General features: G+C 40.5%; 2 protein-coding genes across 2 annotated transcripts in view; one reads left to right on the top strand and one right to left on the bottom strand.

Moving 5' to 3' along the window:
- The window catches only part of ZPBP (zona pellucida binding protein), a 127,250-nt gene extending 126,084 nt beyond the window's left edge, over nucleotides 1–1,166 (bottom strand). Inside the window, exon 1 of the mRNA XM_052639235.1 lies at nucleotides 1,040–1,166. Within this exon, the coding sequence (XP_052495195.1) occupies nucleotides 1,040–1,166 (127 nt within the window). The remainder of the gene's footprint in view (nucleotides 1–1,039) is intronic.
- Nucleotides 1,167–3,870: 2,704 nt separating this feature from the next.
- The window catches only part of SPATA48 (spermatogenesis associated 48), a 63,379-nt gene continuing 46,664 nt past the window's right edge, over nucleotides 3,871–20,585 (top strand). Inside the window, exons 1-2 of the mRNA XM_052639049.1 lie at nucleotides 3,871–4,429; nucleotides 12,709–12,806. Of these exons, the coding sequence (XP_052495009.1) occupies nucleotides 3,871–4,429; nucleotides 12,709–12,806 (657 nt within the window). The remainder of the gene's footprint in view (nucleotides 4,430–12,708; nucleotides 12,807–20,585) is intronic.

The raw sequence follows: 20,585 nt of genomic DNA, 5'->3' as shown, positions 1-20,585 counted from the left end.
AGATTTACTGTCGGAACTAATGGACTATTGTACAAACTATAAAATGCTACATAAACGTTGCCTTCACTATTCATACCTTACATATTAAGATACAGCCTTCTTATTCTATGTCTTATACCCTCAAGCCTGATCTTGTTCTTGGATCAAAAGACACACAAACACACACAGTCGTATCTAGTATTAACATAAGATCATGGGCCATGGTCAGGAAGCATCCTTCTACAGAAGTAACTAAAGGCTATTGGCTATTGCAATGACCTTTGGACACCTAATGCCAAGACTTTGGCCTATTTTGTAACATCTACTCACTCCATTTCTTTCCATTCTCCTCCTATCCCTGCCTACGTATGCAGCCCTTCCTCAGTCAAATTCTTGGTGGGATTTTTTCATCACCCCTTATCTCCACAACTTTTATCTAAACACACCTCTTTTATCCTTTCCATGATTCAATTCTGGTTGAAACGTTATTAAATATTTCTAAAAAGTCTAAAACTTGAACGCCAAGTAACGCAGCCAAAACCTTTCTGGTTAAATGACGACCGTTTCAATAAGGTCTCCCCTCAATATCTTAACTGTATTTTGAAAGCGTGAAGAAGTATCTCGGATTTCTGGATACAAAGTAGGAAACAAATGGCGACAGCAAAATATCAAAACTTTAAAATCCCAGGGTTGGTACTTTATAGCTAAAACCAACAGATGGAGCTCCAGGTCCACGGGAAGCGACAAAGCCGCAGGATGTCTGCTGATTTTGAAATATACTTAAAATCCAGAGCCCAGAACATCGTGGAAAGCTGGAAAAGGAGCCGTGGGCTGATTAGGGGGTTATTAACAGCCCATCTGACTTCAAGCCTTGAGCGGTGGGTGTTTCAATAACCTTGCCCGTCTACACATAAATGTCACAAGTCCTTGGTTCCTGAGCACTTACATCTTATTACATATGGGCGGGACCTGTGATACAGGCTTTCCCATCAGAGGGCGCACGTGTGACACACAAAAATCTCCGGGAGCTGCGGCCCCGCGCCGCCCGCCGCCGCCTCACCTGACGGGGGCGCCCAGAGCACCAGCGCGGAGACCACCAGGACCACCGCGGCCCGGGAGAGCGGGGAGTCCGCGGCCCGGGCCCGCCGCCAGCCCCGCCGCGCCCGGCCCGGGGCCGAGGCCTCCATTCACACGCCGCCGCCGCCTGCCGACCGTCGGCCCAGAAGGTCGTTAGGCGGCGCGCGCACACCCGCCCGACGGAAGCTGCAGGAATGCGGGCCGGAAGGGTGGCCGGAAAGAGGGCGGTCGTTTCCGGCAGGGCGGGGGCGGGGCGTGGCGGGTAGGTTAGGCCACTGGGCCTCGTCTGCCCGACGGCGTGGAGGGTCTAGGTGGTGTTCGTCTTCGGGACGTCGCAGCAGCTCAGGGAATCTGAATTGCATAGGTGACCTATGGAAGGTTCTGGAGCCAGAGAAGAGGCGTGGGCCTCGCAGTTCGCGGGCGTCCGTGGGCCGAGAGACTACCTGGCCGAATCTGAGTGTCGAGGCCAGACTCGGCCTGCGGAGTGAGAGTCAGGGAAGCGAGTGCTGGTGCAGGCGAGAGTGGAAGTGGATCCTAAGCCCCCGGAAGAGCCTGGGTGGGAAGAACGGGGAAACAACCTTACATGGACTTGACCACATGCAACGTTATCACCTGAGTTTAAAAAGATGCATAAAACCACCTGTCGCCCCTAAGTGGGTTGTCGTTTATAGCCAGAACAAGTTAGAGTCGTCTGCATTTCTGCAGCAGAAAGGATTTACTTAACATGAGCAGAGTTACAATAGAAGCAAATACGCAATTAACTCAAATACTTGGATGAATGGAGTTTAAGCAACTGAAGACATAATGCCTAATAACCATGTATAGAAGGAAGGTATGAGTGAACTAGAATGGACCGAAAGCCATCTCGGTGTCCATTGCACAGGAGGAATCTCAAACTGACAGCCTAACCTCCACTCTTATTTGGTAGAGTGACTCCAGTAGTGATACCTTCGGGTGTATCTTGGTTGCACCACAGGTAGACCCCTTGCTGTCTTTCAGCTGGACTGCTTTACATACTGTATCTAAAGAGCTAAGATTGTGTCTGTTTTGCAAATATTTTAACTTCAACTGCTGGGCTAGTTCCTGGTATAATGTAAGCATTCCAGAAGTCATACACTTCTTTGAAAAGGAAGCATCTAGTAAAAAGGAGTAAAGAGTTCATTTGAGACCAGGACCAGGACCACGATGGAGACATTTCTTAAGGACTACTTCTGAAGAAGTCCTTTGTTCTTATTAGCAAAGGGAATTGAAATTTTTGCATATTCCCTGGATTTTCTGGCTATATTTATGCAGGTGTTAATAGGTTAAATGTATGCAGTACAGTTTATTCCACTGAGTAGATTCACTTCTTTAGAAATGCTTGCTAATCTGTATAAACTCCTAATTTGAATTTTACCTGTCTAGGCATATCTTAGTAAACAGAGACCTGGATGATTTAGCTCCAACCAGCATTTTGGTCAAGGTCTTCCTCTGGTTTGAGCATACCTAGAAAACAAATTTCAGTGAATAGTACTCAATAAATCACTGTGTTTGGGTATGTAGTCTGCTAAAGCTTTTTTTAATTTTTATAAACAAGTCAACTTGCACAACACGATTTTTAGCAAATGACCTTGGACTGTGGACTTCTAGTAAATAAAGGGTAGAGAAGACTATCACACCATGCAAAATCCTGAAATCTCTATTTTCTGTCTTCAAGAATTTGCTTCAATTCACCAGTCCCTCCTGCCATAGTCTGCTATGTAAATTCCTAATATTCAACCTGAGACTATGAAGTAATATTGGAAATCTTAGTTAATATGTGGTGTGATTCTAAAGATGAAAGCTGATTGCTGAAAATCAGAAGGTAGGTCTGTCATTTGTATTTGCATTTTTTATTCCAATAAGGATAGTGTGAGTTTCATGCCCAAATTCTACTGTCTGGAATTCCTTTGATAGCTGTTTTTGTGCAAGACCAAGTTATCTAGTTGAAATGAGCTATTAAACGAACAGTGTATTAATGATGTCTTTTTTTTTTTTTTTTGCATTGAGCTAATAGCTGGTGCTTTCTTGAAATGAGTTTAAGAACCTCATTGCTCTTACTGTGTCCATCATAGTAGAAGAAAGGTAAGTAAGGCTTATGTAGGACATGTAAAAGATGATAAACCCATGCTTTGATTATAAATTTAAAGTTTCTTTAAAAATTAGATATATTGATTTAACTAGTGTAATATATGTTCATTTTTTGCACTTCTTTTTAATTTACATTTGTATAGGTAGCATGTTTTGTAGTTTATTATACTTAAAATATATGAGAGAATACTTTAAAAAATATACTGCCTCTTCATTAACTGCTTTATTTATACCCTTTACTGAATATCATTGCTCATAAAGTATCAACTTATGGAAGAATTGAAAAATAAATGAGCACAGTTTTCCTGAGCAGTGCTGAAGAAACTATCATGGAGGTTTTACTAACAAGTCTGTTTGATTGTTTTTCCTAAGAATTACATTATAATGTATATAGTGATACAGTGTGTTACCTAAGAATTAAATTATGCTGTATATAGTGATACAGTGGGTTAGAGTTCTAACTGTTGCCAAGCAACATGGGCTCTGTTCTTTGTTTTTTTCTGTGCTGGTCCTTTACTTCCTTTAGTGGAGAAAAAATATTTGCCTTAAAAAAACCCTACTCTATTGGCATTGAGAAAGCCAAATCAATAACTCTATTAGTTTAACCAGTCCTCAGTGATTAAAAATATAATAGTTTTTTAAAGAGAAAGAAGCCATCAGAAACAATTAATATACTGTCAATCCACAGTTTTAAAGTGAGAGGCCATGGATACATATTCACAGCTTATACCTGGAAAGATAAGTATCTCTGAAGGATCCTTCCTTTCAAGAGCAAAGGCTGTTGAGAACATAGATTACCCCCACTACTGTGCTCTCTTAAGAAAACTGAACATGCCTTTTGTGAAAGGAGTTGAGGACAGACATGACTCTGGCAGAATGGAGAAGAAATGCAACCCTCCTTTTCTTAAATTTCACCCTTATCCCCCTTCAGGCCTGCCGGACTGTCATTTACACTATCCATATCCCCCGCCGTATGGGCCAGATTATCCATTATTTCCACTTCGGGATGATGTACCCTTACATGATGCCTGTTCAGGGTTTTTGAGTCCTGGTGGTGATGCTGACCTAAAGCCTGGCGTTGGCAGGACCATCCCAAGCCTAGTAGATTTCAGCGATGTGAAACCTCAACATCGAGTTCCCAGGCCAGACACAGGATTTCAGACGACATTAAAAAGGAAAACAATTTTATTGGAAGAACTGAAACAGGACAGAAGATGGAATTCCAGGGCAGTACCAGACATTGCCATCAGAGCAAGACTTGGAGGTAAATGAAATGATATGGGCTTTGTAATTTTTAAAACTTTCAGATGACAGAAGAGCATGGATCTAAGATTCATTCAGTACTTAGCAGTTCATTTGACATAAAATCGTAAAGAACCAATTAAGGAATTCTTATTTTTAAATTACAGACTGTAAGGAAAATGTAGTAAGAATGATAAGCTTTTTATAAACCTGTTTGTAAAAAAAGTGGTTTTCAAAATTGCCTTCATTGGTGTAAGTGACAAACATGACGTGTATATCAGATAACTTATTCTAAACATAGAGATAACCTAATTTTGCCACAAAAGAATATATTTAATTCTGATAATTGCATATCATGCCACCTTATCTGTCTCCCTTGGAAGAAATAAATTTGCTGATGATTATCAAAAAGTTTACACGGGCTGAAATGCAGTGAAAAAGTAGTGGAAAGTAAATTTGAGGGTCTGGTAAGAACCAGAGCTGAAGAGAGGCAAACCCTGCATAAATTACTCGACGACAGCCCTGGAGGCAGAATTGATGACAGTTACTGACAGCTGCACCTTATGGGTTCTCTGTAAGACCCCCCAGAGAGTGGCACAAGCCTGGTCCAGAAGTGCTGAGAAACACTTTCGGAGAAAAACCATAGGCAGTGTTCCTGTATGGAATGTGTCTCACAGGCAGGCAGTGAAAAGAGATTAACACGTTTGAGCGTCTGGGAAAGGAAAAGGCCAGGTGCTGTAGCAAGAAATGCTGAGCCTGCGCTAGCCTTCTGGGGCTGTGCCCACTTCCCTGCTCCTCTGGAGGACCCAACCACAGACCAGAGGCCTAGGGAGGCTGTGTGGAGAAACTGTGACATCACCATTTTTCGGGGCGGTGGGAACTCATCAATTCCTGCCACTCCTCCATAAAGAGAAGCCATAGGCACTTGGGACCGGGAAGGGAATAAGGGTAAAGGCGAAAGGTAGTAGCAGTGCAAAGCCCCACACAGTAGTGGTCCCAAGCTACTCCCTCTGGATGCCTACTTTTAAATGAGATAAGAGCCCTTTAGTGAGAGAGAAGTGCAGGATAATCGTTAACACTTGTAATGTGCACTACAGTTGTGGCCTCAGCAGGTGGGCTTGGGGACATGCCTTAGTTTGGAATTTTCATGTAAATAATGCATACGAAGTTCAATACCTTTTTTAAGAAAGAATTATTTTTGTTGTTGTTCAGTCACTTGGTCATGTTTGACTCTACAACCCCATGGACTAAAGCCCACCAGGTCCCTCGGTCCATAGGATATCCCAGACAAGAATACTAGCATGGGTTGCCATTACCTTCTCCAGCAGATCTTCCCAACCAGAGATTGAACCCACAATTCTTTACCACTAAACCACCAGGGAGGTCAATTATTTTTTTATAATTCATTGGAAATACCATCTAGGGTAATAAAATATTACAAGAAGCAAATGCACTTCACACTGAAGGAACCACTGATGAGTTCATGTCAATCTCACAGCCTTAGTACATTTTCACTGATTCTGCACTAGTGGCCCAATTCTCTGTCAAGAAAGGAGCTTGAGTTCAGTCTTTTGCTAATGTTTTAAAGTATAATTAAAATAGTCATTGTCAAGGACACTTCTTTAAAGGAATCAAAATTATTTTTCATTGTCCTATTTTAGACAAGTATGTCACTTTGCTTGTAAACAGAAAATCACAGCCTAGTGTAATTTTTAAGAACATTACTGTTGATTTTTGGGGAGGTGACTTTTTTCGACTTTTTTTTTTTGTCCTATTTTAGACAAGTATGTCACTTTGCTTGTAAACAGAAAATCACAGCCTAGTGTAATTTTTAAGAACATTACTGTTGATTTTTGGGGAGGTGACTTTTTCGAAAAACATTCCAGTACATTAGAGGTTGAAGAAATAATTTGTTAAGGCTAACCTATGACTAACATAGGGTTAACAGATGTGCACTGAGAACCAAGCGTAGAGCTCATCTAGCCTCTATGTCACTGCTTAGATCAATACAATAGAATTCAAAAGATAGGCTCTAGAGTCAGACTGCTGCTGCTGCTGCTGCTAAGTCACTACCGTCGTGTCCGACTCTGTGCGACCCCATAGACAGCAGCGTACCAGGCTCCCCGTCCGACTATCTGCACTCAAATTCTGGCAGAAAGCTTACTTGCACTATGACCCAGGAACCATTGCTCAACTCTGTACCTGTGTATCCTTATTTGTAAAATTGATATACTAGTTATAATTCATAAAATAATTGCAAGGGCTATTTAATGTTATTCATGTAAAAATATCTGACAGAAAGGAATGAAACAACAACATTTGTTAGATGTTAGAAAGTTAAGCAAAGTTCAGAATTTTCAGTTCCTTTGTATGTAAATTTTCTTATAAAATTGTATGAATTGAATTAACTAAGATAGGCAAAGGACTTAGCAAAATTCATGGAACCTGGTAAAGCATTTAATTAATAGTAGCTGTTACTGGCTTCTAACAGTTCAAAGAGCAATCAAAGTTTAGGGATTGCATTCAATATAATTTGTCCTATGCTTTCAACGATGTTGTGGATTCTGGAAATAATCATTAATTATAAATAATAAGTACTTTCAGATTTTAGCCAGCCTAATATATACAATTTCTCATACATTCTGATAAACAAGGATATCTTATCAGAATTAATTATATCACATTCCAGTGGGCTTTCTTAGATATCAAAACAAGATCCTGAAAGGTTATATTGCTGATTTTTTATCCTATTTTAACCTTATCTAGATGTCTAACTTTGTTCAGTTGTTTTTTCATACCTGGTTCCATCCTGTCATGGGAGCCACACCTTCATAGCCTTATCCAAACCTAATTACTTCCCAAAGGCCCCACCTCCAAATATCATCATATTGTTAGTAAGAACTGCACCATGAATTTGGGGTACACAAGCCTTCCCTCGATAATCACCATCTTAACCGTTTTTAAGTGTGTAGTTTATCAGTATTAAATGTATTATTGTACAACCATCACAACTGTTGATCTTCATAGCTTTTCATCTTGCAGAACTGAAATCTATGTTCATTGAACACAACTCCTTACTGTCCCCATTCTCACCTGCTAGCAATCAGTTTACTTTCTGTCTCTGAATTTGACTACTATACGTACCTCATATGAGAAAATTATACAGTACAGATCTGTTTATGTTTTCTGTTTCCTTATGGTTCAGTCTTGGTAGGTCACGTGTTTTTAGGAAATTTGTCCATTTCATGCATATTATAAAGTTATTTGGTATGCAACTGTTGATAGTACTTTCTTATAATCCTTTTTATTTCTATAAAATTGTTGGTTCAAAATCTCAGGAGTTCCTCAGGTGAAATACAGAACTGAACCTTTACTCAAGGGTAAAGAGGAAGAGGCAGACAGCCCAGATGGGTGGGTGGCAGGTTAAATGAGCAGAGAAATTATTTATGGTGCTTGTCATAGGTGCCTCAAGATGAGTAGATCTCCACACCTGCCTGCCAGAATCTTAAAGCCTACATAGAAGACTTGACAGGGCTCAGTCATGTACACTGTGGCCTCAACAACCATACTCTAGTCTCTGCGCTGTATCCTTGAAACAGCTCCAACTGTGCGAACAGTGGACAGAGCATACATTCTATGGACAGGGGAGGGGACTAGGAGCCTTGGATTGCCTGAGTTCAGCTCATGGGCCAGTGGGTGGTCACAGCCTCTCAATGACCTCCTCCAACAAACATCAGCTGTCTGATGTTCCCCTCTTTCACTTGTAATTTTAGTTATCTAAGTCTTCTTTCTTTTTCTCTGAGTCAGCCCAGCTAAATGCTTATCAATTTTGTTGATTTTTTTCAAGAATCAACTCTTGCTTTCATTGATTTTCCCTATTATTTTTCTATTCTCTATTCTACCTCTGACTTAATCTTTATTATTTTGTTTTCATCTGGCTTTGGGTTTAATTTCTTCTTTTGTTAGTTTTTTTAAGGTGTAAGTTGAGGTAGTTGATTTGAGATCTATTTCTTTTTTAATATAAACATTTATATACCTATAAGTTTTCCTCTAGCATTACTTTTGTTGAATCCCATAACTTCCATTGTATTTTTGTTTTCATATGTCTCAAGATAATTTTTAATTTCCCATGTTATTTCTTCTTTGACCCATTGGTTTTTTAGGGGTGTGGTGTTTAATTTTCATATATCAATTTTTAATTTTATTTCATTTTATTGTTTTCTGGTTGTGATCAGAAAGTATAGTTTGCATGCTTTTGATCCTTTTAAATTTACCAAGACTTGCTTTGTCACCTACAGTATAGACTAGAGAATGTTCCACATGCACCTGAGCAAAATGTGTATTCTGCTTGGGTGTTCTGTTCATTAGAGTGTTCTGTATATGTCTGTTGGATCAAATTATTGTTCAAGTCCTCTATTTCCTTACTGATCTTTGTTTGGCTCTTCTATTCGTTATTGAAAGTAGAGTTCTAAAGTCTTCAGCTATTATTGTACAGCTGTTTTTCCCTTCAAGTCTGTCAATATTTGCATCATATAGTTTGAAGGTCAAATGTTTGGTTTATAGAAATAAAATAGAGAATAGAAAAATAGTGAAAAAAAAAACTAAACCCAAATTTGGTTCTTTGAAATTCACCTACCTTTTGCTCTATTTGAAATTCACCTACCTTTTGCTATATTGAGAGAGAAAATTTATGGAAAATAACTTACAAAGGGTATCGTGTGTGTGTGTGTGTGTGTGTGTGTGTGTGTGTGTGTGTGTGTATAAAAGACCTAGTATAACCATTAGAGGAGAGACAACACGTGAATTTTAAAAATACATAGAATAGCCCTCAAATCTTTCTTGTAATGTTTTGGTTTCCTTAAAGGTAGCATATTATAGAAATACTTTATAATAAAAATAAAGCCTATAGGAGAATAGTGTTCATCATAGACTCTTCCAGACTCATATAATTTTGGGTTACACAGAAAACCCATTCAATGAAAAAAAAATCACAATTTTGAACATGTTAAATATCTAATAAATGAGGAAATACTGTAGTGCTTTCCTTGACAAAAGACTTAGATATGTATTTGGTATAAAAGTGGTGAAGTGAGACTGTGGGTTTTGAAGGAGAGTGTAATAGCTGTTCCCAAAAGTGCTTTTGGCAACTCACCCCCTTCTGATGTGTGCTTGCTGCCTCTCTTACCATGAAATAAGGTCTGTTTCCTTCTCACCTTGACTTTGGACTTGGACACGTGAGTGGCTTTCACCAATAAGATATTAGCAAGTGTGATGCAAGTGGAAGCTTGGTAAGTACTTGCACGTTGAGACTGGTCCTTTTGGAATTCTTCCTCTGAAGTTTCAGTCACTATTTTGTGAGAGACCCAATCTAGATCCATAGGAAAAAAATAACAGGCACTGGTCTTCAGGCCCAGCCTAGCTCATAGCTAATAGTCAACACCAACCTGCCAGCCATGTGAGTGAGGTCATTTTGGACCTTTCCAGCTGTTGGAGCTATGCCATATCACATAGAGAGCTTCAGAATCCCAGGAGATGATGAATGGTTGTTTACATGACCAGGTTTGGAGGTGTTTGTTGTGCAGCAGTAGATCCTGAAACAGTAAAAGAAAGGGTATCATCACACTTAGATGCAAGCGTGATGCCCCTGAGGTATTAATACAGTGTAGCCGTAATTCATTGCCCTGTTTACTTCTGCTGCTGCTGCTGCTAAGTCGCTTCAGTCGTGTCTGACTCTGTGCGATCCCATAGACGGCAGCCCACCAGGGTCCCCTGTCCCTGGGATTCTCCAGGCAAGAATACTTGAGTGGGTTGCCATTTCCTTCTCCACTGTTTACTTCTACTCTGGCTTAAAATCAGAATTTTAGTTTTCTTATTTTTCTATTTTCTTTTGTGTTTTTTTTTTTCTAAGCATCTGGTAAAAATGGCTTCAAATCAGAGGATACCAAAAAGTGCCACGTGTCTGCTGTTGGCATCAGAATCTTCTGGAGGATTTTCTTTGGCCCGCTGAGTCACAGAATTATCATTCTCAAAACTGAAATGATTGTGGAAATCAGCATTGCCTCTTGGCCTCTTGCCTCTGCCTCTGTATTAATTTCTCTTGCCACTGTAAGAAACTGCCACAGACTTAGCAGCTTTAAATGAAACACATTTATTACTCACAAGTTTGTGGGTCAGAAGCCACTCTGTTCTTTGTTTGAGATCCAACGATGCCACAATCAAGGTGTACTCTTTGTTTATGTCTAGAGAGTTGGGGGGAAATCTGCCTTGGGGTTTATTCCAGTTGTGCAGAATTCAGTCCCTAACATCTGAGGCACCCGTTTCCTTGCTCTTCGATGTCCAGGGGACACACTGTGCCCCTGGAGCCCTCTCACATGGCCGGCTCCACCTTCACAGTCAGCAGTGCTGTTAAAGGCCTTCTCACATGCTACTCTCTGACTTCCCTTCAGGATCCACCGAGGGTCCCAATTCTCCGGCCCTCCATTGCCACTTCTCTTTTCAGATTCTGTCCTGAGTTCCTTGGTTAAATACTGACTTTATCATCATCATCATTATGAAAATGACATTACTTCTATAGGTACTAATAATGTTACAGTTCCTAATTGATAATTAATGAAGATGTGAACTTCATGCCAATTTGCCAGTTCCTTTAAATACAGTTCTAGTTTTTACAACTGTGACAGCAGTCATTAAAGGTGAGGAAAATAAGACTCAGAGGGGGTCAAATAATTCATGAGGTCACACTGGCATCTTAGCCAGGAAGTATATATGTTATTAAGCCCTAAAAATTGCAGCCCTCTCTTATAGAGCTCCACCAGATTGGTATGCATGGTAACCATGGTACTCCTGTGTTATCCCAGACCCCTCTAACTATGTTTAAACATCTTTGTACTGTCCATCTAGCCCCACATTTTAACATTTTAGTTTCATCATCTGCCAAGTTAGATTAATTTATGGGGCAAAGGTAAACAGTTGAAAAGTTAAAAGTGAAAGTTGCTCAGTCGTTTCTGACTGCAACCCCATGTACTGTACAGTCCTTGGAATTCTCCAGGCCAGAATACTGAAGGGGTAATCATTCTGTTCTCCAGGGGATCTTCCCAACCCAGGGACTGAACCCAGGTCTCCTGCATTGCAGGTAGATTCTTTACCAGCTGAGCCACCAGGGAAGGCCAAGAATACTGGAGTGGGTAGCCTATCTCTTCTGCAGGGGATCTTCCTGACCCAGGAATTGAACCAGGGTCTCCTGCATTGTAGGTGGATTCTTTACCAGCTGAACTCCCAGGGAAGCCCCAAGCTAAAAAGTAGAGGACCAAATTAGAAGCCCCCATGCAGTAGGAAAAGGATCTCTGTGGTACAACCATTATCTACACCTACGCTAGTCTCCTGTCCAAACCAGAGTAATTTGCAAAGTTATCAATCTCTCTGATTAAGGACTTTCTAATGGCCATCTCTCTGAAGGTTAAGTCCAAGACTTTCATGTCCTGACTTTGGCTGACCTCTTTCGTTTATCTTCTACCATTCACTGGCTGCCATTTCAACATGTAGCTATACCCAACCTTCAGTCATTTATCATAAGAGTTTTGATATTGTTCAGCAGGTCTAGCCTGCCATCGCGCATACTGTTCCTCTGTCTGGAATGACTCTACTTCCGCCACTTCCATTGTTAACCGAGTTGTAATCAGTTGTCAAATGAAGTCAGGTCTTTTTGTCAGAAAGATGTTCCTAACTTCCTGCAATCTGGCTGGATTAGATGTCCCTCCTCTGCACTCCCTCAGCATTCAGAACTCAACTGTTATTAGAATTAGCACATTATACAGCATCACCTACTTGACATGTCTGTTTTTCCATTCGTCCATGAGCACCTAAAAACCAGGAAACCTGTTTTCCATCTATAAATATCCATCCTCTTTCATTTATGGGGCAGTAAATATTTGTTGGAGGCAGCTTTCATATTTGCTAGTCTCTTATCATGAGGTTGAATTATCTACATAGTAAACTTCTTTGTGTCACCACCATCTCCAACATGTCTACATGCACATATACAGACTAATAGTACCCAAGAGATCTCTTACAATAATAAGTATCAGATAATTGTACACTATTATAATCATCCAAAAATACAAATTTCAGAGCTGGTCTGTTCTCAGTGAGAAAAGTTTTTAGATAACCCATTGAAAAATAAACACCACCTAAGTTCAGCTTTCTAGTAGAAAACAGTTCTGGTGGAAAAATAAGTTTCTATTGCATTTTATTTGTATATATTTCATATATATGTACCCAAACCACATACATTTTTGTTTTCAGGTTGGACGAGCCCACTGAAAGTTACTCCTTCCCAACCGCATCATGGAGAACACTCAATAAATTACCCATATACATTTGATGAGGAAGCAACATGTACAGTAAGAATTTCTTACTAGATGGGTTATATAATATTTGTAATCAATTTATTTCATTGTGAATTTGGTATTTTATGTCCTGTAAGCAAATAGCTATCATACTGAACAAAGTAAGAGAGAAAGAGAAATATTGTTGATAGCACTTAAAATGCTACAAATGAACTTATTTACAAAGCAGAAACAAACTCACAGACTTAAGGAACTAACAAACATATGGTTGCTAGAGGGTAAGGGTGCACATGCTGTCATTTAAAATGGATAACCAATAAGGACCTATTGTATACACAGGGAACTCTGCTCAGTATTTTGTAATAACCTAAATGGGAAAAGAATTTGAAGAAGAATGGTACATGTATAATGGAATCACTTTGCTATATACCTGAAACTATCACAGCATTGCTAGTCAACTAGCATATAAGTTGTTTTTTTTTTTTAATAGCTACCATTTATAAAGTACTCCTTCCTTACCTGTCAGGCCCTGTGCAGAAGTTCACAGTCATTGTATAGTCTCATTGTCTGTGCATCCCTACAGCAACACTATGGAAGAGGAATGAGTAGTGGATGATGGTATGTTCAACCCAGGCCCCCTCTGCTGGCAAGCACACCCTCCCTAGTAGCAGTGGGCAGTGGACACTAAGTGTCTGACGGCCGCCAGCTGGACTCAGACTTGCCAGTCACTGACTTCCTTGAAGAAAGAATAAAGCTAGACTTCAGCTGAAACCACGTTACCATTAGTGTCCTTTCCTTGTTGTATTCTGCACTTCACCTGGAATACTCCTACCATGTATTAATTGAAAAAAAAATGTGTTTCAGTTCCTGCTTCTACACAAGACAATGTGTTTATCTCATATTATTTGAGAAAGCTGAAACCCAGTGATGTAAAGCAACTGACTTGACCACAAAGATAAAGTCAAACTTTAAAACTTGATATATTTCTGAATCTTCCTATGTGGCTTTAATAGACTCTAATTATTGGAGACTCCTCCAGAGATACATAGATATGACATGTTTCTTTTTTTAAGCGACTTTACTGAGGTTTATCTTACAAAACATAAAACTTGCCCATTTGAAGTATTCAATTCAGTGAGGTTTTTCTTTGGCTCTCCACTGAATTGTACAACCATTCAGTTCAGTTCAGTTGCTCAGTCGTGTCTGACTCTTTGCGACCCCATGAATTGCAGCACACCAGGCCTCCCTGTCCATCACCATCTCCTGGAGTTCACACAAATTCACGTCCATCGAGTGAGTGATGCCATCCAGCCATCTCATCCTCTGTCGTCCCCTTCTTCTCCTGCCCCCAATCCCTCCCAGATTCAGAGTCTTTTCCAATGAGTCAACTCTTCGCATGAGGTGGCCAAAGTACTGGAGTTTCAGCTTTAGCGTCATTCCTTCCAAAAAAAAAATCCCAGGGTTGATCTCCTTCAGAATGGACTGGTTGGATCTCCTTGGAGTCCAAAGGACTCTCAAGAGTCTTCTCCAACACCACAGTTCAAAAGCATCAATTCTTCGGCACTCAGCCTTCTTCACAGTCCAACTCTCACATCCATACATGACCACTGGAAAAACCATAGCCTTGACTAGACGGACCTTAGTCGGCAAAGTAATGTCGCTGCTTTTGAATATACTATCTAGGTTGGTCATAACTTTCCTTCCAAGGAGTAAGCGTCTTTTAATTTCATGGCTGCACTCACCATCTGCAGTGATTTGGGAACCCCCAAAAATAAAGTCTGACACTGTTTCCACTGTTTCCCCATCTATTTCCCATGAAGTGATGGGACCAGATGCCATGATCTTCATTTTCTGAATGTTTTTAAGCCAACTTTTTCACACTTCTCTTTCACTTTTATCAAGAGGCTTTTTAGTTCCTCTTCACTTTCTGCCATAAGGGTGGTGTCATCTGCATATCTGAGGTTATTGATATTTCTCCAGGCAATCTTGATTCCAGCTTGTGCTTCTTCCAGCCCAGGGTTTCTCATGATGTACCCTGCATATAAGTTAAAGAAGGAGGGTGACAATATACAGCCTTGATGTACTCCTTTTCCTATTTGGAACCAGTCCGTAGTTCCATGTCCAGTTCTGTTGCTTCCTGACCTGCATATAGGATTCTCAAGAGGCAGGTCAGGTGGTCTGGTATTCCCATCTCTTTCAGAATTTTCCACAGTTTATTGTGATCCACACAGTCAAAGGCTTTGGCATAGTCAATAAAGCAGAAATAGATTCCCACAGTCTAATTTTTGAACATTTTCATCACCACCCCCCCTCAAAAAAAAACATGTCTATTAGCAGTAAAGTTATGGATATCTTCAAGGAATCTATTTCCATTTTTGTAACTCTTGTATTTATTCCTTCCTAAAGTTGATCTGCCTAAATTTATCTGTAGTTTCTCAAGTTGACTTCCCCTTTTCCCACCTCTCCCTTTGTCTTTTCTAATTCTACACTGGAATGGAACATACCTCCCACAGGTCATCAGGTATACTAGGGTGTATGGCCATGGAATAAAAAGGTTGCTCAAAATATATGTCACCTGTGTCTCCTTTACTCAAGATACCATCCACCCATGTCAGGACTTCATGTCTATTCTTGTCTGCATTTTTTTCTATAAGAAAATCATGGCATTAAAATGGGGGAGATTTTCCCTGTTTTCAGCTATTCCAAATTCAGATGAAATGGAGAATTTGATTTCTCCATTTGATTTCTCCAAAAGGCGAATTTGTATTTGTTAATTTTGCTTATTCCATCTCCAGACTCTTCAAAGAATCCATTGCTCCTTCTGATAAGTCTTGTGAGAGCTTCGAAAGGGGACATTATTATTGAAGGCACTGATGCTTTTTTTTTCCCATCTAAGGCTATAAATTTATGACAAGGCTATATGTATTACCTAGCTATCTATTTTAGAATTAGAATTCTGAAGTTCTTGTCATGCAAAAACTAATAAAGCATCCTTATATAAACTTAAGCATAGAGTTTTATGTCAAGATAAATTTTGATATTTTCCTACCAGTATTGGAAGCTAATTAAGTAACATGGGACAATATTTCCAATGGAAATGACTAGATTAATATTTACTTTTTTAATATAAAAAAACTAATAAAATGGAGAGAAGTTACTGAACCAATGAAAGGTTAGAAACTTTAAAATGTAAGCCAGCACCTAGGGTCACTTTGGCCTGAGAGGAATTTGCTGCTCAGAAAGGGGAAACTAATCTAACTGAACATTTGCTAGTCTCATAGGTATAAGAAAGAAACTGTACTCGGCTAAGGCTATGGTTTTTCCTGTGGTCATGTATGGATGTGACAGTTGGACTGTGAAGAAGGCTGAGCGCCAAAAAATTGATGCTTTTGAACTGTGGTGTTGAAGAAGACTCTTGAGAGTCCCTTGGACTGCAAGGAGATCCAACCAGTCCATTCTGAAGGAGATCAGCCCTGGGATTTCTTTGGAAGGAATGATGCTAAGGCTGAAACTCCAGTACTTTGGCCACCTCATGCGAAGAGTTGACTCATTGGAAAAGACTCTGATTCTGGGAGGGATTAGGGGCAGGAGGAGAAGGGGACGACAGAGGATGAGATGGCTGGATGGCATCACTCACTCGATGGACGTGAGTATGGGTGAACTCCGGGAGTTGGTGATGGACAGGGAGGCCTGGTGTGCTGCGATTCATGGGGTCGCAAAGAGTTGGACACGACTGAGCAACTGAACTGAACACTGACAAAAGAGGGCACAATTGAACTTCAAATTTTATAAACCACATGAATTTCACAGATTGAATTAAACTGTAATAAAACAGAAAACAAGAATTAGAATATTTCAGTGAAGACAATTACTCCCCAAATCAACTATAAAACCGAAGAGCATTGTAATACACTCTGAAGTTTGTTATATATTTTCAAACAACTGTTTGGGGTTGTGAAAATGTGCAGAAATTTCATACAGAAATTCAAAGAATAATTGCAAATAAAATTTTAGGTGAAATAAAGATTCATTCAGAAATTATGGCTTCAGTACATGAAAACCAAGAAAAAGGCAATTAAAATAAAAATTTAATGAAACTCATCCAAGAGAATAAAAAGACAATGAAGAATTAGTTGAAAATAGCTAAGGGAAAATGGTTGAAAAGGAAGATCTGCAAAGAACAAACAGTTCAGTTCAGTCACTCAGTCATGTCCGACTCTTTGCAACCCCAAGAACTACAGTAACTCAGGCTTCCCTGTCCATCACCAACTCGCAGATTTGCTCAAACTCATGTCCATCGAGTCAGTGATGCCATCTAACCATTTCATCCTCTGTTGTCCCCTTCTGCTGCCTTCGATCTTTCCCAGCATCAGGGTCTTTTTCAGTGAGACAGTTATTCGCATCAGGTGGCCAATGTGTTGGAGCTTCAGCTTCAGCATGAGACCTTCCAATGAATATTCAGGACTGACTGGTTTGATCTCCTTGCAATCCAAGGGACTCTCAAGAGTCTTTTCCAACACCACAGTTCAAAAGCATCAATTCTTCGGCGCTCAGCTTTCTTTATAATGCAACTGTCACATCCATACATGATTACTAGAAAAACCATAGCTTTGACTAGATGGACCTATGTCGCCAAAGTAATGTCTCTGCTTTTTAATACGCTGTCTAGATTTGTCATAGCTTTTCTTCCAAGGAGCAAGCGTCTTTTACATTCATGGCTGCAGTCACCATCCATAGTGATTTTGGAACCCAAGGAAATAAAGCCTGTCACTATTTCCATTGTTTCCCCATCTATTTGCCATGAAGTGATGGGCCTGGATGCCATGATCTTAGTTTTCTGAATGTTGAGTTTTAAGCCAATTTTTTCACTCTCATGTTCATCAAGAGGCTCTTTAGTTCCTCTTTGCTTTCTGCTTTTTGCTTTCTCTGGTATCATCTGCATATCTGAGGTTATTGGTATGACAGCTTGTACTTCTCCAGCCTGGCATTTCATATGATGTACTCTGCATATAAGTTAAATAAGCAGGGTGGCAATATACAGCCTTGACGTACTCCTTTCCCAATTTGGAACCAGTCTGTTGTTCCATGTCTGGTTCTAACTGTTGCTTCTTGACCTGCATACAGATTTCTCAGGAGACAGATTATGTGGTCTGGTATTCCCATCTCTTGAAGAATTTCCCACAGTTTATTGTGATCCACACAGTCAAAGGCTTTGGTGTAAATCAGAAGTAGATGTTTTTCTGGAACTCTCTTTCTGAAACTTTCTGTGATCCAATGGATGTTGGCAATTTGATCTCTGATTCCTTTGCCTTATCCAAACCCAACTGGAACATCTGGAAGTTCTCGGTTCATGTACTGTTGAAGCCTCACTTGGAGAATTTTGAGCATTACTTTTCTAGTGTGTGAAATGAGTGCAATTGTGTGGTAGCTTGAGCATTCTTTGGCATTGCCTTTCTTTGGGATTAGAATGAAAACGGACCATATTCAGTCCTGTGGCCACTGCTGAGTTCCCCAAATTTGCAGGCATATTGAGTGCAGCACTTTCACAGCATCATCTTTTAGGTTTTGAAATAGCTCAACTGGAATTCCATCACCTCCACTAGCTTTGTTCTTAGTGATGCTTCCTAAGGCCCACCTGACTTCACATTCCAGGATGTCTGGCTCTAGGTGAGTGATCACACCATCATAGCTATCTGGGTCATTAAGATTTTTTTGTATAGTTTTCTTTGTATTCTTACCACCTCTTGATATCTTCTGCTCCTGTTAGGTCCACACCATTTCTGTACTTTATTGAGCCCATCTTTGCATGAAATGCTCCCTTGGTGTATCTGATTTTCTTGAAGAGATCTCTAGTCCTTCCCATTCTATTGTTTTCCTCCATTTCTTTGCACTGATCACTGAGGAAGGCTTTCTTATCTCTCCTTGCTATTCTTTGGAATTCTGCGTTCAGATGGGTATATCTTTCCTTTTCTCCTTTGCCTTTAGCTTCTCTTCCTTTCTCAGCTATTTGTAATGCCTCCTCTGACAACCATTTTTCCTTTTTGCATTTCTTTTTCTTGGGGATGGTCTTAATCACTGTCTCCTCTACAGTGTCATGAACTTCTGTCCGTAGTTCTTTAGGTACTCTGTCTATAAAATCTAATGCCTTAAATCTATTTCTCACTTCCACTGTATGATCATAAGGAATTTGATTTAGGTCATACCTGAATGGTCTGGTGGTTTTCCCTACTTGCTTCAATTTGAGTCTGAATTTTGCAATAAAGAGTTCATGATCTGTGTGCAGTCAGCTCCTGGTCTTGTTTTTGCTGACTGTATAGAGCTTCTCCATCTTTGGCTGTAAAGAATGTAATCAATCTGATTTCAGTATTGACCATTTGGTGATGTCCATGTGTGGAGTCATCTCTTGTGTTGTAGGAAGAGGGTTTTGCTATGACCAGTCCATTTTGTTGGCAAAGCTCTGTTAGCCTTTGCCCTGCTTCATTTTATACTCCAAGGCCAGGCTTGCCTGTTACTCCAGGTATTTCTTGACTTCCTACTTTTGCATTCCAGACTCCTATGATGAAAAGGACATCTTTTTTTGGTGTTAGTTCTAGAAGATCTTTAGGTCACCATAGAACTGTTCAATTTCAGCTTCTTCGACTTTAGTGGTTTGGGCATAGACTTGGATTACTGTAATATTGAATGGCTTGCTTTGGAAATGAACAGAAATCATTCTGTCATTTTTGAGATTGCAACCAAGTACTGCATTTCATACTTTTTTGTTTACTATGAGGGCTACTCCATTTCTTCTAAGGGATTCAGTGGAGTGGAAGGTTGTACACTCATCTTCTCCTGTGAGATCTCCAAAATTGCTGCTCTCTGCTGAACAGCCATTGACGGGAGAATGTTGGATCCCACCAAAAAAAGATACTGCACATCCAATAGCAAAGGAGAAGCCTCAGCAAGACAGTAGGAGGGGTGAAATCATGTTTAGAATCAAACCCCATTCCCTGCAGAGATGCTCGGAGGGCTCAAACAAAACCTGTGAGCACTAGGACCCGGAGACCCCACAGAGCCTGAGCCAGACCTGCCTTTGAGTGTTTGAGTGTCTCCTGCAGAGGCACCAGTCAACAATGGCCTGCTGTTGGAGACAGGGGCTCTGGCTGCTGCAGACCCGGCACACGCAGCATGTGGCAGAAGCCCTGTTGGAGGAGGTCGCCGTTAGCCCCACCATAGAGCTGCTGAGCAGACGACCACAAACTGCAGAACAATTGTACTGATGAAATTTTCAACCTGCTGAGAAAGTTCTAGGACCCACAACAGATTTCCCAACCTGGGAATTTGGCAAAGGGACTGAAAATCCCCAGGGAATTTGACTTTGGAGGCCAGTGGGATTTGATTACAGAACTTCCACAGGACCGGGGAAACAGATTCTTAGTGGGCACAAAGAAAACCTTGTGTGCACCAGGAGCCAGGAGAAAGGAGCAGTGTCCCCACAAGAGAGTGAGCAAGAGTTGCCTGTGAGTGTGCAGGAGTCTCTGGCAGAGGCATGGGTGGCCTGCTGCAGGGTCACGGGCACTGAACTTAGCAGCGTGGGCATGAGTCCTTTTGAAGGAAGTCAGGATTCTCATTACTCCTGTCATGATTTGGCTTCAGGCCAAACAACAGGGAGGGAATGTAGCCCCACCTATCAACAGAAAATTGGATTAAAGTTTTACTGAGCATGGCCCTGTCCATCAGAACAAGACCCAGGTTCCCCCTCAGTCAGTCTCTCCCATCAGGAAACTTCCACAAGCCTCTCATTCTCCATCAGAGGGCAGACAGAATGAAAGAAGAAACAATATATATATAATT

The sequence above is a fragment of the Budorcas taxicolor genome, chromosome 4 (assembly GCF_023091745.1).
Source record: "Budorcas taxicolor isolate Tak-1 chromosome 4, Takin1.1, whole genome shotgun sequence".
NCBI classification, from domain to species: domain Eukaryota; kingdom Metazoa; phylum Chordata; class Mammalia; order Artiodactyla; family Bovidae; genus Budorcas; species Budorcas taxicolor.
The sequence above is the reverse complement of the archived record's forward strand: the minus strand, read 5'-3'. Positions and strand labels throughout refer to the sequence as shown.